Source organism: Pristiophorus japonicus, chromosome 10 (genome assembly GCF_044704955.1).
Source record: "Pristiophorus japonicus isolate sPriJap1 chromosome 10, sPriJap1.hap1, whole genome shotgun sequence".
In the NCBI taxonomy this organism is placed as follows: domain Eukaryota; kingdom Metazoa; phylum Chordata; class Chondrichthyes; family Pristiophoridae; genus Pristiophorus; species Pristiophorus japonicus.
Window position 1 is genome coordinate 193,822,191 of NC_091986.1, and position 25,622 is coordinate 193,847,812.

Here is a 25,622-nt window from a genome sequence, read left to right on the forward strand (position 1 = left end):
CGGAAATAGTTGCATTGTCCAGATTGCGATTTCTTCAAGGTACAATGGTCAGAAATCTCTCTGAACTACTGTGGACCTCTTCATGTTATTTTTGGTTTTGCAACCACTGCCATTATTTTATATTTAGTTATCAGTTTGATGCAAGTACCCAGTATCATGCCTACATCATGATCCATATCTTATCATGCACACACCTTTCCTACAAAGGTTCTAAGCTCAGGTACATAATGCAAATAATATTCTGCTTTTGAATGTGTAACAGGACAGTTTCTGAAAATAGGGCCAAAATGGCAAGAGTCTTCAATTAAAATCCAGTGACAGAAATATACTGGGTTCCATAAAAATTACAAATCTGTATGGTTCACCTCTACACTGGGAAACGCGGGAGCCACCCCACAGGTACGCTCAGCATGTCTATATTTCTCACACAGTGCAAACGTAGGGCACATGGAAACAGAACAGATGGTCTTGATGCACCGGCAAGAATGAATTTCTTCTTGCGTCGAGCAAACATCTATTTTTATCTAATTGATGGAGGTTATTATCTCGTGGTTGTCCTTTTTATAGAAGCTCTATTAATGATGATCAACTTGGAGGAAAATCCCCGTAGATTGAAGTTTCTCCATGGGTGCGGAGTTTCAAAGGTAAACATGCGGTAATTCTTGCCTATGACATGCTTTTAAAGAATGCATCATGGCACAAATTTGCTTATCTAAGGCCTTTGATAACACCCCAGGGATACCCCATACCTAACAGCTGAAGGTCAGTCTCCAGGCATACTGCCGACTGGAACAGCAGCTCGTCCCTATTTTCAACAGAAGATTCGGCCTCCAAATGACTTTCCAGCCAACGTGCATATTCTTCCTTACGCAAGACCTGAAATGAAGACAACCGACAAACTTCAGACAAAAACGAATGGTGTTTTTTTGAATTATTTAAAGACTTTTTGAAACAAGGATTATCAGGTATAACAATCATAAATGACTGATCATAACTCAGCCTGCAAAAAAGTGCAACTGATCAGCATATGGCAATACCCACAGGAATTAAAAAAAAACAAAGGACACCGTTATACCAAGGTGACAGACCCAGGTTATTCTCCTGCCACCACATCAAAATGGGGCCTCTGAACATATGTGCTTACATACCTGCGCAGAAGGGTCCAAATGCCAGTTAAAGTGGAGCACCATCACCTGCAAGTTCCCCTCCAAGTCACACACCATCCTGACTTGGATATATATCGGCGTTCCTTCGTCGCTGGGTCAAAATCCTGGAACGCCCTCCCTAACAGCACTGTGGGAATGCCTTCTCCACATGGACTGCAGCGGTTCAAGAAGGCGGCTCACCACTCCCTTCTCAGGGGCAATTAGGGATGGGCAATAAATGCTGGCCTTGCTAATGATGTCCGCATCCCATGAACGAATGAAAAGAAAACGACGTCCTGGTGTCCTGGCCAAAATTTATCCCTCAACCAATCAATCAGTAAATCAGATTATCTGGTCATTATCTCAATGTTGCTTGTGGGAGCTTGCTGTGCGCAAACTGGCTGCCGCGATCCCATAATTACAACAGTGACTGCACTTCAATAAAGTAATTCATTTACTGTAAAGCGCTTTGGGACCTGCTGAGGTTGTGAAATTTGCGATATAAATGCAAATTCCTTTTTTTCGTAATGTGAAGCTGGGATTTCCCTGCACTAATGTTAGCAAAACAAGTCTGTGAAGAGACAAGAGTGCAGCGAGTAATATTAAGCAGGAAAGAGGAGTCCTCAGGATGGGTGCTGACAGGTTGCTTCCTCACCCAACCACGACTAAAATGTCATGCTTTTTATTTGAATGGAAACAAACGGGGACAAATTGGGTACTGCCCCATTTGGAGCCGGTAACACTCGCGAGACACAAGACTTTGCGCCGGGCGCAGAAATCTTGCCCCTCGTGAGAAATTGGGGTTACCGCCCCCGAAAGGAAGTGGAGCGCAAAATCAAGCACTCCACTTCCTTTCTGGTGCGGTAGCGGGGCGGATGCATTGGGAGTGGGGCGCACGGCTCAGGAGCGCTACGCACTAGATCGCGTAGCGCTGCCGCGTAGGAAGGGCTCTTCCCTGAATTAAAGGGAAGGGCCCAAGCTGCATGCTCTGTCGCTGAAAAAAAAGGTCCTACCTGGACCACCGGGGAGCAGGAGTACCGTGCCAACAGCCCGGCACTGAAGCAGAGTGCCGGGCTGACCGATCGCGCCAACAGGGCACAGGAAAAAAAATGTGGCTAATTTTTTGTTTTAAAGCGCAGCACACCTCCCCTTTAAGTTTCGCCCCGCGAGCGAGCGGCTACCCTGTACAGCTGTCGCTGTCATCGCCCCGCACAGCTTCAGGGGCAAGATACCCAATTTAGGGTCCAGGGCACTGTGCATGGTGATGACGTCAGCATACGCCAGGTGGCGCTACGGGTTACCGCCGCTGCTCAACACCAGCCGAATTTAACGGGAGTCGTTAGCAGCTCCGCGCCCAGTCGTAAAGTCGTGGAAGGCGCAAATGACCCGAATTTATAGGCCAAAGTTTTCATCAGCTAACGTAAAATCTTGAAATTGTAGTGTGCAATACATCTTATGAAAACTACTGATCCCAATTTTAAAATGTATATATGCATTAATCTTAAGTCTTTGAAATGATGAATAATTGCATTTTATTTGTTACATTTCTGTTTAATGCAGATCTCAGCTTTCCTCTGAAGGAAATGTATTTTCTTTCTTCATTATTATGCATTTGTTCTTTATTTTTGTCTTATCAATTCAATATAGTTGCTTCAAGTGTGCAGCAAAAGACTGAAAGTGCAACATATATTGGATTAATGGACTTGATAAAACAATATAAAGTGCTCGTCATTTTAAATTGCAAAAGATTAAAACAGCCAGGCTGCAGTTACGAGCTTTATCTGATGGTAGTGTGACCCCCCTAGGTTTATATCCCACTTCCCGACATTCCTGAAATCTTGGTGCTTACTCTGGAGAGCCACTCGAGAGGGTAGGGGCTCCAGTTCAAACTGCTACTGAAGTTGTAAAAATAGCCCACTAATTTATTTATGCCCCTCTGTGCTGAAGGAGTGTTTGTGCAGGCAACAGCTAATAACAAAACAAACAAACTGCTTGAAGTTCTAAAGGCACCAAAGTTGATATCTTATATTAGAAGAAAGGTTTTGCTTTAGTTATTCTCGTGGTCTGTTCCCTGGTCTTTGCAAAGGTTATCTCTAACTCCCATTCTTCTCCCCTCACAAGTTGCCTGGCACAATCTCGGTTTCATTTGTTTCCCCTTCTGTTGTTTTATCCCCATGACACTCGAGGGCTAGAAATTTGTTATAGCCAAGGAATGAGCACTTTTTAGACTAAAAATGGTTAAGTAACTAACGCCAGATGAAAATCGTCTAGACTGCACGCAAAATTCGTCCTCACTCCTCATTAAAATGATTGCAATCATGATTCTAGTCTAAAAACCCAAACTCATTGGCGTTGCACTGAAAAGATGGACCAGTGTCGGGTGCAGTCAAAACTCAAGTAATGATTGCCACGGGATTTTTTCACTACTTAAAGGGGAGGTTCATTGATGCTGCAGCAGCTCATTCTCAGCACTGTTGGGTGTGTAGCTGCCTCAACAACCATAAGAAGGGGGACAAGGAGACGAAGTGCCTATTTGCAAATCCTGACGGTAGATCGCCACCTCAGGGAGAGAGCCCAGAGGTTTTCCGATGAAACTATGGAGGCACTGGTTTTAGGGGTGGAGAAAAGGCGGGCGGTCCTGTGCCAATGGGCAGGACGTCCTCGCCACAAGTCTGCTGGACCAAGTGCAGGGAGGTGGCACACCACGTCATGGGCAGCACTGTGGCCCCCAGGACCCACACCCACACCCCTTCTTATGGTTGTTGAGGCAGCTACACACCCAACAGTGCTGAGAATGAGCTGCTGCAGCATCAATGAACCTCCCCTTTAAGTAGTGAAAAAAATCCCGTAGCAATCATTACTTGAGTTTTGACTGCACCCGACACTGGTCCATCTTTTCAGTGCAACGCCAATGAGTTTGGGGTTTTAGACTAGAATCATGACTGCAATCATTTTAATGAGTGAAGAAGTTTCATGAGCTCATATGGGTGGTCAGGGTGAGCAAAGGCATCAACAAATGCTACATACCACCATTTGTACCACAAGCTTCACACACTGCTGGCTCAATGCACCACACCCCCAGCACTCACCCACCAACAATATCTACCTAGCAACACTCACACCTTGCACCCAATGACAGCTGTTCAACTATGGCAGGCACAAGGGTCATTAATTATTAGAATTCATGTAAGATGTGTGATATGTTTATAGATAAGTTTATTTATGGTGTTTGGAATGTTTGTGGTCTCTCTCATTTCACCTTTGTGCTCAGGAAGACTCTGTGTGCCAGGGATGGTGTGATGGGGCAACGGGGATCCGGGGTATCATTCATTCGAATCGTAGTCTGATGAGCTGGTTGTGGACAGCCTGTGCGGAAGGCCGATTATCTTGCTGTCTCCCCTCTCCCTCCTCGTCAGGTGGTTCCGCAATCCATGGCGGCAAGGGCTGTGCCCTCATGATGGCCAAGTTGTGGAGCATGAAGCAGAACACCATGAGATGGGACACGCGCTCTGGCGAGCACTGGGGTGCTCCTCCTGAGCGGTCAAGGCAGTGGAACTGTTGCTTCAACAAGCCGATGGTCCGCTCGATGATGTTTCTGGTGGCAGCATGGCTCTCATTATGCGAGTGCTGTCAGGAGTGTTGGATTTGCGGATGGGAGTCATGAACTAGGTGGAGAGCTGGCTGGAAGAGTGCTGGTATACCGGTCTGGCATTGAATGAAGGCATCGTAGTTGCTGCCAGGATAGTGGGCATTGACGGTGAGGTTTCGCTGTGTGTGGTCGCACACCAGCTGCACATTAAGGGAGTGGAAGCCTTTGAGGTTACAGAAGATCTCACACTTGTCATGCAGTGCCCGCAAAAGCGCGTGGATGCAGTCAACGGTGCCCGACACCATCGGGAATCCCGTTATCCTGGCAAAGACACATGCATGCTCGCCCTGCTTCTCTCTGGTGCTGGGGAAGCCAAAGTACTCCCTTCTCCTACTGTAGAGAGCCTCAGTGACCTCCCGGATGCAACAATGGATGGCAAACTGCGCAATGTTAGCTATGTCTCCTGCCGCAGACTGGAAGGATCCGCTGGCGAAGAAATTGAGGGCCACGGTGACCTTGACTGCCACTGAGAGCCGTGGTCACCCTGGTCTGAGGCTGGTGGTCTATTTGCAGGAGGTGGCAGAGTTCTGTGACCCCCTCCAAGGCGAAGCAGAGCTTTTTAATTCACTGCTCCTTGCTTAATTGAAGGTTGGAAAAGTGCTCTCGAAGGGCAAGGCCTCTTGTTGAGAGCCCAGATGGCCTCACTCCTCCCTCTGCGCACATGATCCCGTCTTTCTCGATGCTTCTGTTCCCTCTGCCGTAGATCTTGGAGGGCGAAGTTGACTGCTAGTACAGCCCCCATTAATCTTAGCAAGTGTCGTAGTTTGAATCTTTCCAGAAATAATTATGCCGTTTTGTACTTGCCAGAACACTCCTGATGCCAAAGAATCTTGAAATTACTAAAGAAAACTTTTGCAGTAGTAGGAACTAACGCACAGTGACGTAAGCTTCACAAACCCATCAGGTGTGAGTGATTGGTGAGGATCCCTTTAAATAACTTCGCTGGAGCCGGCTTCCTGCTGCTGCTTGCCATCTCAACCAGTCGTTGTTAACTCCAGCCGGTAAGTCCATTGGCTATAAGGAAGTTGGGAAATCGAGCGTCCAGCGAGCGTTGCACTCTCACTGACATCACGATTTCCACGATGGCAAGGTCCCTGGTGAGCAAGTTCACCAGCAGCGCTACTAGTAAGACTGAAATGGCGTGCGGCGCTGGAACTGGCATTAGGTGGCGTTAAAGCTCTCAAACATCTTGTGGTGCTAACGGGTGGCGCAAACCACACAAATTTCTCCCCCCCCCGCCACTCCCCCTCCTTTACATATACATGTTGTGGCCTGATGACATCATTGAGACCCGACTGTTATTTTAACTCACGCCTGAGTGGGAAAACCGTTTCCAATGACTGAAAGGTCGATAATCAGGTACCACAGATTTAAGGTGATTGGCAAAAGAACCAGACTGCCTTCAAAATACTTGAAGGAGAAAAAATTGCAGGTATATGGGGAAAAGAGCAGGGGAGTGGGACTAACTGGATTACTCTTCAAACGAGCTGGCACAGACTTGATGGGCCGAATGGCCTCCTTCTGTGCTGTACTATTCTAGGATTTTATGAATCCACCTGGAGTTAAAATCAGGGCCTGATGTTTCTTCCTAAATTTGCTGACTCAAGCAAGAACAACTACTTGTATTTATATAGTGCCTTTAACGCAGTCAACGTCCAAAGCAAAAGACAGAAAGGAGATGAGGAAAAGTGGAGGGCAGAGAAACCCAAGGCAAAGAACAAAAAGGGCCACTGTACAGCAAAATTCTAAAAGGACAAAGGGTGTTAAAAAAACAAGCCTGAAGGCTTTGTGTCTTAATGCAAGGAGTATCCGCAATAAGGTGGATGAATTAACTGTGCAAATAGATGTCAACAAATATGATGTGATTGGGATTACGGAGACGTGGCTCCAGGATGATCAGGGCTGGGAACTCAACATCCAGGGGTATTCAACATTCAGGAAGGATAGAATAAAAGGAAAAGGAGGTGGGGTAGCATTGCTGGTTAAAGAGGAGATTAATGCAATAGTTAGGAAAGACATTAGCTTGGATGATGTGGAATCTATATGGGTAGAGCTGCAGAACACCAAAGGGCAAAAAACGTTAGTGGGAGTTGTGTACAGACCTCCAAAAAGTAGTAGTGATGTTGGGGAGGGCATCAAACAGGAAATTAGGGGTGCATGCAATAAAGGTGCAGCAGTTATAATGGGTGACTTTAATATGCACATAGATTGGGCGAGCCAAACTGGAAGCAATACGGTGGAGGAGGATTTCCTGGAGTGCATAAGGGATGGTTTTCTAGACCAATATGTCGAGGAACCAACTAGGGGGGAGGCCATCTTAGACTGGGTGTTGTGTAATGAGAGAGGATTAATTAGCAATCTCGTTGTGCGAGGCCCCTTGGGGAAGAGTGACAATAATATGGTGGAATTCTGCATTAGGATGGAGAATGAAACAGTTAATTCAGAGACCATGGTCCAGAACTTAAAGAAGGGTAACTTTGAAGGTATGAGGCGTGAATTGGCTAGGATAGATTGGCGAATGATACTTAAGGGGTTGACTGTGGATGGGCAATGGCAGACATTTAGAGACCGCATGGATGAACTACAACAATTGTACATTCCTGTCTGGCGTAAAAATAAAAAAGGGAAGGTGGCTCAACTGTGGCTATCAAGGGAAATCAGGGATAGTATTAAAGCCAAGGAAGTGGCATACAAATTGGCCAGAAATAGCAGCGAACCCGGGGACTGGGAGAAATTTAGAACTCAGCAGAGGAGGATAAAGGGTTTGATTAGGGCAGGGAAAATGGAGTACGAGAAGAAGCTTGCAGGGAACATTAAGGCGGATTGCAAAAGTTTCTACAGATATGTAAAGAGAAAAAGGTTAGTAAAGACAAACGTAGGTCCCCTGCAGTCAGTATCAGGGGAAGTCATAATGGGGAACAAAGAAATGGCAGACCAATTGAACAAGTACTTTGGTTCGGTATTCACTAAGGAGGACACAAACAACCTTCCGGATATAAAAGGGGTCAGAGGGTCTAGTAAGGAGGAGGAACTGAGGGAAATCTTTATTAGTCAGGAAATTGTGTTGGGGAAATTGATGGGATTGAAGGCCGATAAATCCCCAGGGCCTGATGGACTGCATCCCAGAGTACTTAAGGAGGTGGCCTTGGAAATAGCGGATGTATTGACAGTCATTTTCCAACATTCCATTGACTCTGGATCAGTTCCTATCGAGTGGAGGGTAGCCAATGTTACCCCACTTTTAAAAAAAGGAGGGAGAGAGAAAACAGGGAATTATAGACCGGTCAGCCTGACCTCGGTAAAATGATGGAATCAATTATTAACGATGTCATAGCAGCGCATTTGGAAAGAGTTGACATGATAGGTCCAAGTCAGCATGGATTTGTGAAAGGGAAATCATGCTTGACAAATCTTCTGGAATTTTTTGAGGATGTTTCCAGTAAAGTGGACAAGGGAGAACCAGTTGATGTGGTTTATTTGGACTTTCAGAAGGCTTTCGACAAGGTCCCACACAAGAGATTAATGTGCAAAGTTAAAGCACATGGGATTGGGGGTAGTGTGCTGACGTGGATTGAGAACTGGTTGTCAGACAGGAAGAGAAGAGTAGGAGTAAATGGGTACTTTTCAGAATGGCAGGCAGTGACTAGTGGGGTACCGCAAGGTTCTGTGCTGGGGCCCCAGCTGTTTACATTGTACATTCATGATTTAGACGAGGGGATTAAATGTAGTATCTCCAAATTTGCGGATGACACTAAGTTGGGTGGCAGTGTGAGCTGCGAGGAGGATGCTATGAGGCTGCAGAGTGACTTGGATAGGTTAAGTGAGTGGGCAAATGCATGGCAGATGAAGTATAATGTGGATAAATGTGAGGTTATCCACTTTGGTGGTAAAAACAGAGAGACAGACTATTATCTGAATGGTGACAGATTAGGAAAAGGGGAGGTGCAACGAGACCTGGGTGTCATGGTACATCAGTCATTGAAGGTTGGCATGCAGGTACAGCAGGCGGTTAAGAAAGCAAATGGCATGTTGGCCTTCATAGCGAGGGGATTTGAGTACAGGGGCAGGGAGGTGTTGCTACAGTTGTACAGGGCCTTGGTGAGGCCACACCTGGAGTATTGTGTACAGTTTTGGTCTCCGAACTTGAGGAAGGACATTCTTGCTATTGAGGGAGTGCAGCGAAGATTCACCAGACTGATTCCCGAGATGGTGGGACTGACCTATCAAGAAAGACTAGATCAACTGGGCTTGTATTCATTGGAGTTCAGAAGAATGAGAGGGGACCTCATAGAAACGTTTAAAATTCTGACGGGTTTAGACAAGTTAGATGCAGGAAGAATGTTCCCAATGTTAGGGAAGTCCAGAACCAGGAGTCACAGTCTAAGGATAAGGGGTAAGCCATTTAGGACCGAGATGAGGAGAAACTTCTTCACCCAGAGAGTGGTGAACCTGTGGAATTCTCTACCACAGAAAGTAGTTGAGGCCAATTCACTAAATATATTCAAAAGGGAGTTAGATGTAGTCCTTACTACTAGGAGGATCAAGGGGTATGGTGAGAAAGCAGGAATGGGGTACTGAAGTTGCATGTTCAGCCATGAACTCATTGAATGGCGGTGCAGGCTAGAAGGGCTGAATGGCCTACCCCTGCACCTATTTTCTATGTCTATGTCTATGTCTATGTCAAAGGCGCTTCATAGGAACGGTAACAAAAAGCATTTGACACTGAGCCACATAAGGAGAAATTAGGGCAGATGGGTCAAAGAGGCAGGTTTTAAGGAGTGTCTTAAAGGAAGAGATGCGGTGAGGTTTTGGCAAGGAATTCCAGAGTTTAGGGCCTAGGCAACAGAAGGCACGGCCACCAATGGTTGAGCGATTATAATCAGGGATGCTCAAGATGGCACAATTAAAGGAGCGCAGATATCTCAAGGGATTGTGGGGCTGGAGGAGGTAACAGAGATAGGGATGGGCGAGGCCATAGAGGGATTTGAAAACAAGGATGGGAATTTTGGAATTAAGCCGTTGCTCAACCGGGAGCCAATGTAGGTCAGCAAGCACAGGGGTGATGGGTGAATGGGATTTGGTAAGAGTTAGGATATATGATTAGAATAGGGTAGAATGTGCGAGGCCAGCCAGGAGTGTGTTGGAATCGTCTGGTCTAAAGGTAACAAAGGCACAGATGAGGGTTTCATCAGCGGATGAGCTGAGGCAAGGGTGAAGATGGCGATGTTACGGAGATGGAAATAAGAGGTCTTGGTTATGCCGCGGATATGTGGTCGGAAGCTCATTTCAAGGTCAAATATGTTGCAAACAGTGTCGTTCAGCTTCAGATAGATATTAGGGAGAGGGATGGAGTCCTCTAATAAATAGAAATTAAAGCTGATTATAGAGTAGAGCATATGTAGGATAGTCTGAGGTGACTTACTCCTTTAGAAAGGAGCTGAATAAGGCTGATGACAATAGAGCTAAAAATAGACTGATGCCATGTGGTGATTTGATAACAATGGGAAACGGCAGGTGCACTTAGAAACATAGAAAACAGGTGCAGGAGTAGGCCATTCGGCCCTTCGAGCCTGCACCACCATTCAATAAGATCATGGCTGATCATTCCTTCCGTACCCCTTTCCTGCTTTTTCTCCATACCCCTTGATCCCTTTAGCCGTAAGGGCCATATCTAACTCCCTCTTGAATGAACTGGCATCAACAACTCTCTGCGGCAGGGAATTCCACAGGTTAACAACTCTCTGAGTGAAGAAGTTTCTCCTCATCTCAGTCCTAAACGGCCTGTCTCTTATCCTAAGACTGCGTCCCCTGATTCTGGACTTCCCCAACATCGGGAACATTCTTCCGCATTTAGCCTGTCTAGTCCAGTCAGAATCTTATATGTTTCTATGAGATCCCCTCTCATCTTTCTAAACTCCAGTGTATAAAGGCCCAGGTGATCCAGTCTCTCCTCATATGTCAGTCCAGCCATCCCTGGAATCAGTCTGGTGAACCTCCACTGCACTCCCTCAATAGCAAGAACGTCCTTCCTCAGATTAGGAGACCAAAACTCAACACAATATTCGAGGTGGGGCCTCACCAAGGCCCTAATACAACTGCAGTAAGACCTCCCTGCTCCTATACTCAAATCACCTAGCTATGAAAGCCAACATGCCATTTGCCTTCTTCACCGCCTGCTGTACCTGCATGCCAATTTTCAATGACTGATGTACCATGACACCCAGGTCTCATTGTACCTCCCCTTTTCCTAATCTGCCGCCATTCAGATAATATTCTGCCTTCGTGTTTTTGCCCCCAAAGTGGATAACCTCACATTTATCCACATTATACTGCATCTGCCATGTATTTGCCCACTCGCCTAACCTGTCCAAGTCACCCTGCAGCCTCTTTGTGTCCTCCTCACAGCTCACACCACCACCAAGTTTAGTGTCATCTGCAAACTAGGAGCTACTACACTCAATTCCATCATCTAAATCATTAATATATATTGTAAAGAGCTGGGGTCCCAGCACTGAGCCCTGCGGCACTCCACCAGTCACTGCCTGCCATTCTGAAAAGGATCCGTTAATCCCGACTCTCTGCTTCCTGTCTGCCAACCAGTTCTCTATCCACATCAGTACATTAACCCCAATACCATGTGCTTTGATTTTGCACACCAGTCTCCTGTGTGGGACCTTGTCAAAAGCCTTTTGAAAGTCCAAATACACCACATCCACTGGTTCTCCCTTGTCCATTCTACTGGTTGCATCCTCAAAATATTCCAGAAGATTTGTCAAGCATGATTTCCCTTTCATAATCCATGTTGACTTGGACCAATCCTATCACTGCTCTCCAAATGCACTGCTATTTCATCTTTAATGATTGATTCCAACATTTTCCCCACCACCGATGTCAGGCTAACCGGTCTATAATTACCCGTTTTCTCTCTCCCTCCTTTTTTAAAAAGTAGTGTTACATTAGCTACCCTCCAGTCCATAGGAACCGATCCAGACTCGATAGACTGTTGGAAAATAATCACCAATGCATCCACTATTTCTATGGCCACTTCCTTAAGTACTCTGGGATGTAGACTATCAGGCCCTGGGGATTTATCGGCCTTCAACCCGTCAATTTCCCAAACACAATTTCCCACCTAATAAGGATATCCTTCAGTTCCTCCTTCTCACGAGACCCTCGGTCCCCTAGTACATCCGGAAGGTTATTTGTGTTTTCCTTTGTGAAGACAGAACCAAAGTACCTGTTCAATTGGTCTGCCATTTCTTTGTTCCCCATTATGAATCTGACTGCAAGGGACCTACGTTTGTCTTCACTAATCTTTTTCTCTTCACATATCTATAGAAGCTTTTGCAGTCAGTTTTTATGTTTCCGGCAAGCTTCCTCTCATGCTCTATTTTCCCCCTCTGAATTAAACCTTTTGTCCTCCTCTGCTGAATTCTAAAATTCTCCCAGTCCTCCAGTTTGCTGCTCTTTCTAGCTAATTTGTATGCCCCTTCCTTGGAATTAATACTATCCTTATTTTCCTTTGTTAGCCACGGTTGAGCCACCTTCCCCGTTTTATTTTCACTCCAGACAGGGATGTGCAATTGCTGAAGTTCGTCCATATGCTCTTTAAAGGTTTGCCATTGCCTATCCACCGTCAATCCTTTAAGCTGTGGCTCAGTGGTAGTACTCTCACCTCTGAGTCGGAAGATTGTGGGTTCAAGTCCCACACCAGAGACTAGAGCACAAAAATCTGCGCTAATGCTCCAGTACAGTACTGAGGGAGGTGCCGTCTTTCAGATAATACATTAAACCCGCCTGCCTTCTCAAGTGGATGTAAAAGATCCTGTGGCACTATTAATTATTTTTGGCAGTTAACAAAACGTGCAAGTTCCAAAAGAGCAGAGGTACTATCCCTGGCGATCTAGCCAATATTTATCCCTCAATCAATATCCGCCCCTGCCCCCCCCCCCCCAAAAAAAAACAGATTATCTGGTCAGAATCACATTGCTGTTTGTGGGAGCTTGCTGTGCACAAATTGGCTGCTGTGTTTCCCATATTACAACAGTGACTGCACTGCAAAAGTACTTCATTGGCTGTAAAGCGCTTTGAGACGTCCGGTGGTTGTGAAAGGCGCTATATAAATGCAAGTCTTTCTTTCTTTAGATGTCAGGACCTTCCCTCAGCAGATGAAGCAGGTGGGTAGACTACATGATCGGAGAGATCGTACAAGGTTTGTGATGGTGATGGGGAAGATGGTCCATTCTCATTTCATGCTTTATATTCTCATTCACCCACTGCTTTATTTAACAGGCCTCAAAATGGTTCAATTAAATAACATTTTAGTGTAGGCAGTGGGAGGTTGTAGAGTGTGGAGGGAAGAGGAAATGATAAAAGACATGAGTTTTGGGGGTTTGATCACATACACCAACTGAAAGCTACAGTTGGGGTACAAGCACCACCATCACAGAATACATCATAGCTTTTAAACTGATTTTTAACTCTCATGAACGAATACACACCCTCTTGGCTATACACAGTGTCCGGAGTCCATCGGTGGCGTACTGGTTTAGGTAATTCTGGGTTTTGTTCCGGATTTTCCTGGTGCGTTTACCTGTGTTCTCTTCAAAATTGAAAAGGAAAAAAAGACCAATTAAATGTGCAAGAAAAAAAAAACACAACATTCCACATGCTGCACAGTTGCCAAAAAAAACTCAAAACATTATAAAAATAATTAGATGCTTAGACCGGTCATGGTAAATTATTTTTTGAACAAAATTATATCACAAGACTCTGCTGCACAACTGAACAAATTAACACGCTATTTTTGGAAGAGGATGACAAAGCCTCCTTCCCTCTCTGCAGCCCCCAAACTAATTAAGTCATTCAACTGCCTCGAGCATCTGCCTCCAGCACTGTTTGGACCGTAGGCAGTTTTCGACACAACGCGTGATCCACAAAGAAGCACAGTTCTAGCGGTGGTGAGTTTGTCTGAGTCACTTTATCTTCTGTTCTCAGCCGAGGGCAATGCTTCACTCCAGCAACCCCGGTTGAGAACACACGGATCTCACCGACTGAAGGGAGGGGTGCAGACAGGAATGACCTGTGATTCCAACTCGTGACATGCTGAGCAGCTCCCCGGCCAAGTCCGTGAATGATGGTGCCAATTGATCAACTGTAATTAAGGCACTGGCAGCACTATTTCACGCCGGGGCGAGTCACAAGGCAGAACTGCCGCATTAAACATCTCCTGCAACACTGGAACTTCTTCACATTTCTCAAATCACAAATGCTTTCTATTATTTAATGTACAGCTGGAAGAGCTGTCGCCACCGACAAAAAGAGATCCATCAGACTTTCAGGAGTCGAATGCAGTTATTTGGAGTGTGTCCAATTAGACGGTTATTTTTCAGTTTTAAGTGTTGTTAATACATCTTTTTTTAATCTGGTTTTAATGTTGCTTATACATCTTTTTGCTCTAATGTTACAGATACATCTTTACGATGTGACTTTTAAGATAAACATTATGCTGCATTGGTACATATTGCAGTTGAGAGAACAAACAAGATGGTGAAAACTTTTGAAGTTTAACCACAACTTGCATTTATATAGTGCCTTTAACAACAACAAATTGTATTTATATAAGCGCCTTTAACGTAGTGAAATGTCCCAAGGCGCTTTCACAGGAGTATTATGAGATTTTTTTTTTTTTTAATTGACCCACCGAGCCGCATAAGTAGAACTTAGCGCAGGAAGAGATAAGTTTTAAGAAGCGTCTTGAAGGAGGAAAGAGGGCTAGAGAGGTAGAGAAGTTTAGGGAGGGAGTTCCAGAGCTTGGACCCTCGGCAACAGAAGGCACGGCCACCAACAGTTGAGCGATTATAATCAGGGATGCTGTAGAGGGCGGAATTAGAGGAGTGCAGACATCTCGGGGGGTTGTGAGGCTGGAGGAGATTACAGATAACAACTTATATTTATATATCACCTTTAACAATTTATATTTATATATTTAATGTAATATAGGTTGATTCCGGGGATGAGGATATTGACTTATGAGGAAAGGTTGAGTAGGTTTGGCCTCTACTCATTGGAATTCAGAAGAATGAGAGGTGATCTTATCGAAATGTATAAGATTATGAGGGGGCTTGGCAAGGTGGATGCAGGGAGGATGTTTCCACTGATGGGGGAAGACTAGAACTAGAGGGCATGATCTTAGAATAAGGGGCCGCCCATTTAAAACTGAGATGAGGAGAAATTTCTTCTCTCAGAGGGTTGTAAATCTGTGGAATTCGCTGCCTCAGAGTGCTGTGGAAATTGGGGCATTGAATAAATTTAAGACAGAAATAAGACAGTTTCTTAAACGATATGGGATATGGGAAGCGGGCGGGGAAGTGGAGCTGAGTCCATGATCAGATCAGCCATTATCTTATTGAATGGCGGGGCAGGCTCGAGGGGCAATATGGCCTACTCCTGTTCCTATTTCTTATGTTCTTATGTAATAAAATGTCCCAAGGTACTTCAGAGTATTGTAATTAGACAGAAGGAGACATTAGGACACATTAGGACAGGTGACCAAATACTTGGTCAATGTGGTAGGTTCTATGGAGTGTTTTAAAAGAGAGAGGTGGAGAGGATCGCTTTTACTATAGTGTCATTTTGGTGGATGGTGGGTGGGCCTCTTTAATTTGATCGGCGCTCAACAAGTGGGCGAGAAATCCGACGGTTCCTCCATGGAGATGAGCCAGAAGCAAAATCTTTGGGTGGGATGAGGTTCAGGAGGTAAAGCTTTACTTTGCCAGGGTGCAGAGCAGGTAGTAGTGGATCGGCCGTCCTTTATACACCCTGCCTCATTTTGCTTTCCATTGCTACCATCCATTTTGTTCCTCCTCTGCCGCACGCCAAAGTTAAATTCTACCGTGAGTGACCGGCAGCATGCGAGGAATTTTGTGGAGCCTGGAGGCGCATTCATTAGCATCGCGTTGGACAGATTGCATCTCCGACAATCAGCATGGCCATCTGTGTTTAAGGGGCAATCAATGTGCAAATGCAGCAACTTCCTGAAAGTCACGGGGAGGTTAAGTGCAAGATGCCGCTTTTGCGAAGCTAACGGCAGAACGTTGCAAATCGACCAGCAACTTGTGGCAATTTGCGGAAACGCAAGTATAGAATCTTTGGGAGCCTGGACTTTTAGTCCAAAACCTTTGAATGAATATTGTATACAGTAATGTATTTGCTTCATGGGTTCTTTGTTTAAGAAATCATAGCAACACATTGCTATTATTAACAACGGTTTAACAATCACACTGCACATTACCAGTTCATCCACTAGGCTCACAAGTGCATACCTCATCGTGGATGACCAAGACTCAACTGACTGGGGTTTTATTGAGTCTTGTGAATATCATGTGACTGGCTAAGCCACTCACAATGCAACAGCTCTACAAACCTGTGAGCATCCTCGCAGGTGCATACATTACATGTACAATATAGTGTACTAACAGTAGTGGTGCTAAATCTGCAACATGACTACATTACAGACTGCTTGAAATCAAATCAGTTGAAGCCACAGTTCTGTAGTTAACCACAAATTATTGCGCAAAGACTCTGCCAGATCTGTTAACCAACCTGCTCCAGTGCAACTACACTTGATACTCAACCCTACTTTCAGTTTAATGCTGGCACTCTCCTTCCTTCCCCACCACAATACGACTTAAAACTGATGCACCGGAACTAACATAGTCAAATATACTAGTAAATAATGTCAGGATAAATAGGGCATGCCAAGAGAAGATTAGCCACAAAATTTTTTACGTTTCAGAATAAACAAAGAGGATATCAAGCACTAACCGAATTGAGGTGTTCAGAATTAAAGCACACCTCCCCTTTCATTATTGTCTTCATATCCCACACTATTCATTGCTCTGCAAATGTAATTCATTTACGATATAAAAGCCTGATTATTTTCAAGTACAGATTCAAAAGAACAAACGCCGATGGATTTCAAACAAAGGCTTTAACATGTTTGTTATTAATATTGCATAATACTGTTTCAATCCGACAGTGTGCCATCAACAGCTGGTGTCAGCTACTCCTGCCACAAAGGGTACATTATTGAAATCAAGGAGGCAAATCCCACCCGTCCACTCTTCCTGAACACCCAGAGTTGCTGTCAAAATGTGGAGCTCCTTCCTAATGGGTGCGATTGGAGAAGTTGGGATTGTTCTCCTGAGAGCGGTGGAGCTTCATGGGAGACCTAACGGAGGTATTCAAACAAATGAGGTTTATTTCAAAGAGCAAACTGTTTCCTCCTGGCAAGTGGGTCAGTAACCAGAAGTCATCGATTTAACATAATCGGCAAAAGCACAAGAGGGGAAAGGAGGCTAAAAAATGTTCACACAGGAGATTTGTTACAATCTGAAAGGGTGGTGGAAGCTGATTCCATGGGAACTTTCAATAGGCAATTCAACATGGACTTGAAGAGGGCTAATTTGCAAGCTTTTGGGGAAAAAGCTGGAGAATGGGACTAAATTGGACCGCTCTTTCAGACAGCAGGTACGCTGGGCCGAATGGTCTCATTCTGTGCTTCAAGATTCTATGATGCTATGGGTCACCAATGTGTCAGATGTGCTGCACTGTCAGAGGTGCCATCTTTGGCCCCGTCTGCTCTCTCAGGTGGACGTAAAAGATCCCATGGCACTATTTCGAAGAAGAGCAGGGGAGTTATCCCCAATGTCCTGGTCAATATTTAGCCCTCAATCAACATCACTAAAACAGATTATCTGGTCATTATCATATTGCTGTCTGTGGGAGCTTGCCGTGCGCAAATTGGCTGCCGCGTTTCCTACATTACAACAGTGACTGCACTTCAAAAGTACTTCATTGGCTGTAAAGCGCTTGGGACATCCTGAGGTCGTGCAAGGTGCTATATAAATGCAAGTCTTCCTTTCTTTTCTTTCAATGGCCCAATACCGTTTGGTTGTAGACTGCAAATTTGGCTCATTGGCTGCAGACCTTCCTGTGGGCACCAGCAACAATGTAAAAGTGCTTTTAACCATTGAGGCACAATTTTAAATGCCTGTCTCAAATGAGTGATGTCCATCAGTAGTGAGAGGAATGATAATGCTGAGACATATAAGGGACACTCTTAAAATGCGATCAATCAAAATTCCAAGACAACAGACTGGGGATTTTACAATGTAACCTAACAGCTCATCACAAGATTGTTATTGATTTCCCAATGGAACAGCAAAGTGATTAATGAGGAAAGCGAATGCATACAAGACTCGGAACAATTCTTGTACAATGAATGAGCATCAAGACTGCGGCTGGGACCAATGCACAGATACAGTTTTTTTTCTCATGCAGTTATTGTTTTAGGATTCCGAGGCCGACTGATCTCATACTTCATTAACATGTAAATATACTGCAATTTCTAAAGCAACAATACCAAAATACGAGAAAAAAAGTTGCCTAATTGCTGCATTTGTTAAATTATAAAACCTTGGGAGTTTCCTTCAGAATCCTGGGGGTGTCATCACATTACATGACCTGCCTCGAGTAACGGCAGTCTGTCAGTGGGGATATAGCTCAGTGGTAGAGCGCATGTACGAGGTCCCGGGTTCAATCTCCGGCATCTCCAACCACTTTATAGTGGGATTTGGCTGGATAGCTCTTTGTCGGCCGGCGTGGACACGCTGGGCCAAAATGGCTGCCTTGCATGCTATAAATTTCTATGATTCTATGATTTCTAACCAGAGGTCTTGCGATGATGAAATCTCTAAAATATGCCAGTTTTGTTTCCCCAGGGGGAGCACGTGTCATTAGAATTTATTTTGGGCGACCCCCACAAGATTTCTTTTGGGGGTCTTATGGTTACAATTGAGCTACCTGTACTATAAAACTGACTTCAGAAGTCACACGTGGCGTTTTCTGACAAAGGGTCACGGACCTCAAATATTAACTCTCTTTCTCTCTCCACAGGTGCTGCCTGACCTGCTGAGATTACCAGCATTTTCTGTTTTTATTGGAGCTTTCGAAAGCCTGCTAACTCGAAGGAGGTAGTTCGCATACCAGGCTGTTAAATGCTTTGCTGGCAAGGCGCTTGGTGTAGAAGTTGAACGAATGCTTTTTATAGCATTGCGACTGATAAATTAATTAAAAGAAAAGGGCATGGATCAGTCTTGGCAGAAAACAGCAAAAATAAACCAAAAGGGGTTGTCAAAAAAAAAATCACAAATGAGAGACTTCATGAACCCAATTTTTCCCTGTAGCCTCGGAGATTATAGAATCATGAAGTCACCCTCAGACTTATAAGAACATAAGAAATAGGAGCAGGAGTAGGCCACACGGCCCCTCGAGGCTGCTCCGCGACTTAATACGATCATGGCTGAACTGATCATGGACTCAGGTCCACTTCCCTGCCCTCTCCCCATAACCTCTTATCCCCTTATCGTTTAAGAAACTGTCTCTTTCTGTCTTAAATATATTCAATGTCCCAGCTTCCACAGCTCTCTGAGGCAGCAAATTCCACAGATTCACAACCCTCCGAGAGAAGAAATTTCTCATCTCAGTTTTAAATGGGTGGCCCCTTATTCTAAGATCATTCCCTCTAGTTATAGTCTCCCCCATCAGTGGAAACATCCTTTCTGCATCCACCTTATCAAGCTCCCTCATAATCTTATACGTTTCAATAAGATCACCTCTCATTCTTCTGAATTCCAATGTGTAGAGGCCCAAACTACTCAACCTTTCCTCATGTCAACCCCATCATCCCCAGAATCAACCTTGTGAACCTTCTCTAAACTGCCTCGAAAGCAAGTATATCCTTTCGTAAATATGGAAACCAAAACTGCACGCAGTATTCCAGGTGTGGCCTCACCAATACCTTTATATAGCAGTAGTAAGATTTCCCTGCTTTCATACTCCATCCCCTTTGCAATAAAGGCCAAGATACCTGATCACTTGCTGTACCTGAATACTATCCTTTTGTGTTTCATGCACAAGTACCCCCAGGTCCTGCTGTACTGCAGCACTTTGCATTCTTTCTCCATTTAAATAATAACTAGCTCTTTGATTTTCTTCTGCCAAAATGCATGACTTCATAATTTCCAACATTATACTCCATCTGCCAAATTTTTGCCCACTCACTTAGCCTGTCGATGTCCTTTTGCAGATTTTTTTTTGTCCTCCTCACACATTGCTTTTCCTCCCATCTTTGTATCGTCAGCAAACTTGGCTACATTACACTCGGTCCCTTCTTCTAAGTCATTAATATAGATTGTAAATAGTTGGGGTCCCAGCACCGATCGCTGTGGCACCCCACTAATTACTGATGCCAACCAGAGAATGAACCATTTATCCCGACTCTCTGTTCTCTGTTAGTTATCCATGCTAATATATTACCCCCAACCCCGTGAATTTTTAAAAGGCACCTTGTCAAATGCCTTCTGGAAGTCCAAATATACTGGTTCCCCTTTATCCACGCTGTTCGTTACATCCTCAAAGAACTCCAGCAAATTTGTCAAACATGACTTCCCCTTCATAAATCCATGCTGACTCTGCCTGACTGAATTTTGCTTTTCCAAATGTCCTGCTACTGCTTCATTAATAATGGACTCCAATATTTTCCCAACCACAGATGTTAGGCTAACTGGTCTATAGTTTCCTGCTTTTTGTCTGCCTCCTTTTTTAAATAGGGTTGTTTTCAGGATACCTCTCCCTTTCCCCCCCACCCTGAACATCAATCAGCAACGTAAGTGACAGGTTAAGCTGCAAGTGCTTGATACCTCGCATACTAAATTAACACTGTTCGGACAGCTCACATATTAACTTGTGTTCTCTCCTCACAGACTTGGACTGATCTGCGGAATGTTTTCATCATTTTCACTGACTGTTTCTGATTTGCAACAACGGCAATGTTTTTTTTTGTTGTTTTTTGCTGGATTAATGTGTCGTGTACTATTTTGGAAAAGGGCAAGAGAGCCCTATTATTGGCAATGAGCAAAATAAAGTGGTGAGGAGACCAAGAGGTGAATGCCAAGAATCAGAAATTCTAACTGCCGCTGCAGAAAAGCAACTAATGGGTTTAATGCCCATGAACAGATTTCTTGATACTCGAAGAAAGGTGATTAAGTGCGAGATGAGGTTTTTTTTTAAAAAGATCATTACGGACAGACTGTGAAAAGACATTAGAAAAAGATATTAAAAAGACAATAGAAATTCCTCTGCGCGTCTGTGATCTGGTTAATGCAATTATGTCAAGTTCTTATGTACACCATTTTGACAATTCTAATAACTCAGTTAGTGGGCAAAGGGGAATCTAGAGGCATTTCAACCAAACGGCGAGTAAAACGATTGCAAAATGGAAGGAAAGATTAGTAGGAAAATGAGGCTCAGTTAGCCAAGAATGAAGTCACTAAACGAGAGGGCTGCAGTGTGCCTAGGAGATAATGAGACAGGTGTCGCCCAGTTAACGTTTGTGCTTGTATATTGTCTTAGCGTGCTGAGTCACTCAAGTGAGCGTTTGAAGCGAAAGTTAAATGCAAAGCTTCCAGGCTTGCCAAGACTGGCTGCCGGTATAATCGTGAGTCCCGGTAGTTCTACTGAAGCTAGAATTGCAGGAACCCAGCGGTACCTGTACCAGCACAGGTTGTCTTGCAACATGAAACTGTCTGTCGTTAAACCAGGAAAGAAACTTACTGAATGGTGTTTCGAAGTGCTGATGCGATTTATTCAGCCAACACTTGGGCACAAGGCTGTAATGTATTGAAGGAGTTTAATGTCATGATTTGGCCAAGTGTTGATGTCGGGGTGGGGTCAGATGAAGCGTTACAATGATTGGCTTTTTTGGCTCTGGACACGAATTAACTAACGGCAAAACGGCTCACATACCCATCAGCAAGTCTACATAGACCAGTTGTGATACGCCATGCTGCATAACACAGTTCAGTCCTGTGGTGTTGCACATGTGGAGTCAAGACCAAGTGTAAAAGGAGGGGCGAAAGAGTAAATACACACATAATTCAGATCCCCATTGTAACAAGTCACATATGATGTCCTTATTACATAGTACGGTGATTTTATAATATTTATATCATTAAATAGTAAAACTTGCATGCACTTAGGAAGCAGAGAAGTGGAGCTTATCAGAGAATAACAATTTCTCAGTAGTACAGGCTGATGATTGAAAATGTTGCCAGACATATTGGTGAAGGCAGAAAAAGAGGTGTCTAGGGCTCGTGCCTGAAACAGGCGTAAGAACAAAAGAACGTAAGAATTAGGAACAGAGTAGGCCATCTAGCCCCTTGAGCCTGCCCCGCCATTCAATAAGATCATGGCTGATCGGGCCGTGGACTCAGCTCCACTTACCCGCCCTCTCCCCGTAACCCTTAATTTCCTTATTGGTTAAAAATCTATCTATCTTTGACTTGAAAACATTCAATGAGCTAGCCTCAACTGCTTCTTTGGGCAGAGAATTCCACAGATTCACAACCCTCTGGGAGAAGAAATTTTTTCTCAACTCGGTTTTAAATTGGCTCCTCCGTATTTTGAGGCTGTGCCCCCTAGTTCTAGTCTCCCCCACCAATGGAAACAACCTCTCTGCCTCTATCTTGTCTATCCCTTTCATGATTTTAAATGTTTCTATAAGATCACCCCTCATCCTTCTGAACTCCAAGGAGTAAAGACCCAGTTTACTCAATCTATCATCATAAGGTAACCCCCTCATTTCTGGAATCAGCCTAGTGAATTGTCTCTGTACCCCTTCCAAAGCTAGTATATCCTTCCTTAAGTAAGGTGACCAAAACTGCACGCAGTACTCCAGGTGCGGCCTTACCAATACCTTATACAGTTGCAGCAAGACCTCCCTGCTTTTGTACTCCATCCCTTTCGCAATGAAGGCCAATATTCCATTTGCCTTCCTGATTACCTGCTGCACCTGCAAACTAACCTTTTGGGATTCATGCACAAGGAGCTCCTGTTTGTGAACTTGGGGGGTGCCAGGACCGCCCTCCGGGAGCTGCCTGTCTTTTACAGGGAACTCATCAGGGTCTGGAACAAAGTCTCCACCAAGCGCAGCTCTCCGCCGGCTGGAGTGGCGGCCGTCCTGCAGGAGCCGCTGCTCGGGAATCCGTACCTCCACGGCCGAGGTTTCATGTGGCGGTCGGAAGAGAGGGCTGTGGCTGGTGAGGTGACCAGGGTCAGGGACCTGCTCGATGGCGGAGGAGCGGGCTGGATGGCGCCAGACACGCTGGCGCGGCGCCTAAACTCTGCCAACGTCAACCACGCGGCTGATGCCATCGAGTCGCTAAAAACAGCTCTGGGCCCTGACTCCGTTAGGTGCATCGAGGAGGCTCAAGCACGTGGGGAGATCCCGTCCGAACTGACCCCCGTCCGGACGGAATTCCTCATCGGCGCCAAACCCCGGAACCTCCCTCGGGGGCCGGCGCCTCACAACTTGAGCCGCCTCGGGGAAATCCCCTCCGTGCCTTTCAGTTCCGCGCGGAGGGGTTTCCTGTACGGGCTGCTCCTGCACACCCTCAACTTTGCCATCCTCGCCGGCCATCCGGACACGCCATGGCGTACCATCTTGCCGTCCGGAGGAGGCGGGGGTCCCCGATGGAGGGCACTCTACGCAGGGGTCCTCCCACTATTCATCGGGGACTTGGCCTGGAGGGTGGTGCACGGAGCAGTGCCGTGCAACAAATTTTTAAGCCGGTTCACGGATTCCCAGGCCGCCTGCAATTTCTGCGGTCTGGAGGAGTCCTTGTTCCATGTTTTTATTGAGTGCACGAGGTTGCAGCCCCTGTTCCATTATTTGAAGGGGCTGCTCCTGAAATTCTGGCTGCACTTCAGTCCCACTCTCCTGATCTTTGGGCACCCTGTGCGGAGGGGAGCGGGTAGGTCCGAAGGCCTCCTCGTAGGACTGCTCCTGGGCACGGCCAAGGGTGCCATCAGCCGGTCCAGGCAGCAGGCGGTCGAGGGGGTCGTTCAACCTGACTGCCTGCCTCTCTTCCGCTCTTACATCCGGTCCAGGGTGTCCTTGGAGATGGAGCACGCGGTGTCCACCGGTACGCTCGCGGCCTTCCGCGAGAGGTGGGCACCGGAAGGACTGGAGTGCATCATCACGCCCGGCAACCAAATTTTAATTTGATTTTACGTTTTTTAAGTTTAAATTGTTTTAATTGCCGGTGCTTTTAGTGTCCCCCTTCCCTTTTATAGGGGGCACTGGGGAAAATTGTGATTTTAGTGCCCAAAAAAAAAAAAGAAAAACACAAAAAAAAAGGGGGGGAAAAAAAAAGGGCCTTGTAAATGTCTGGAGTGTCACCCAGGTCGGGTGGCACCGTTTAATGTTTTATGTTTTGCAGGTGAACTCCAAAAAGAGTTTCATGCACAAGGACCCCCAGGTCCCTTTGCACCACAGCATGTTGTAATTTCTCCCCATTCAAATAATATTCCCTTTTACTGTTTTTTTTCCCAAGGTGGATGACCTCACACTTTCCGACATTGTATTCCATCTGCCAAACCTTAGCCCATTCGCTTAACCTATCCAAATCTCCTTGCAGTCTCTCTGAGTCCTCCACACAACCCGCTTTCCTACTAATCTTAGTGTCATCTGCAAATTTTGTTGCACTACACTCTGTCCCCTCTTTCAGGTCATCTATGTATATTGTAAACAGTCGTGGTCCCAGCACCGATCCCTGTGGCACACCACTAACCACTGATTTCCAACCGTAAAAGGACCCATTTATCCCGACTCTCTGCTTTCTGTTCGCCAGCCAATTCTCTATCCATGCTAATACATTTCCTCTGACTCTGCGTACCTTTATCTTCTGTAGTAACCTTTTGTGTGGCACCTTATCGAATGCCTTTTGGAAATCTAAATACACCACATCCATCGGTACACCTCTATCCACCATGCTCGTTTTATCCTCAAAGAATTCCAGTAAGTTAGTTAAACATGATTTCACTTTCATGAATCCATGTTGCGTCTGCTTGATTGCACTATTCCTATCCAGATGTCCCGCTATTTCTTCCTTAATGATAGTTTCAAGCATTTTCCCCACTACAGATGTTAAACTAACCGGCCTATAGTTACCTGCCTTTTGCCTGCCCTCTTTTTTAAACAGAGGCATTACATTAGCTGCTTTCCAATCCGCTGGTACCTTCCCAGAGTCCAGAGAATTTTGGTAGATTATAACGAATGCATCTGCTATAACTTCAGCCATCTCTTTTAATACCCTGGGATGTATTTCATCAGGACCAGGGGACTTGTCTACCTTCAGTCCCATTAGCCTGTCCAGCACTACTCCCCTAGTGATAGTGATTGTCTCAAGGTCCTCCCGTCCCACATTCCTTTGGCCTGCAAATTTTGGCATTGTTTTTGTGTCTTCCACTGTGAAGACGGAAGCAAAATAATTGTTTAAGGTCTCAACCATTTCCACATTTCCCATTATTAAATCTCCCTTCTCATCTTCTAAGGGACCAACATTTACTTTAGTCACTCTCTTCCGTTTTATATATCGGTAAAAGCTTTTACTATCTGTTTTTATGTTTTGCGCCAGTTTACTTTCGTAATCTATCTTTCCTTTCTTTATTGCTTTCTTAGTCATTCTTTGCTGTCGTTTAAAATTTTCCCAATCTGCTAGTTTCCCACTAACCTTGGCCACCTTATACGCATTGGTTTTTAATTTGATACTCTCCTTTATTTCCTTGGTTATCCATGGCTGGTAAGGCCCTCTGCATATGCAAATAGAGAGCCTAACTCCTGTTTGACTGAGTTACGTTGGTGCAAATTGATTGGGGAAACTCTGGTTTTTTAACTTAAGCCAAAAAAAAGCAGTCTGCTCTAA

General features: G+C 45.1%; 1 protein-coding gene across 1 annotated transcript in view; it reads right to left on the reverse strand.

The window, feature by feature from the left end:
• Window positions 1-25,622, reverse strand: part of atp10a (ATPase phospholipid transporting 10A) — a 235,348-nt gene that overhangs the window by 33,916 nt on the left and 175,810 nt on the right. Inside the window, exons 11-12 of the mRNA XM_070892454.1 lie at window positions 13,296-13,396; window positions 750-876 (exon numbers count right to left, since the gene is read on the reverse strand). Coding sequence (XP_070748555.1) covers window positions 750-876; window positions 13,296-13,396 — 228 coding nt within the window. The remainder of the gene's footprint in view (window positions 1-749; window positions 877-13,295; window positions 13,397-25,622) is intronic.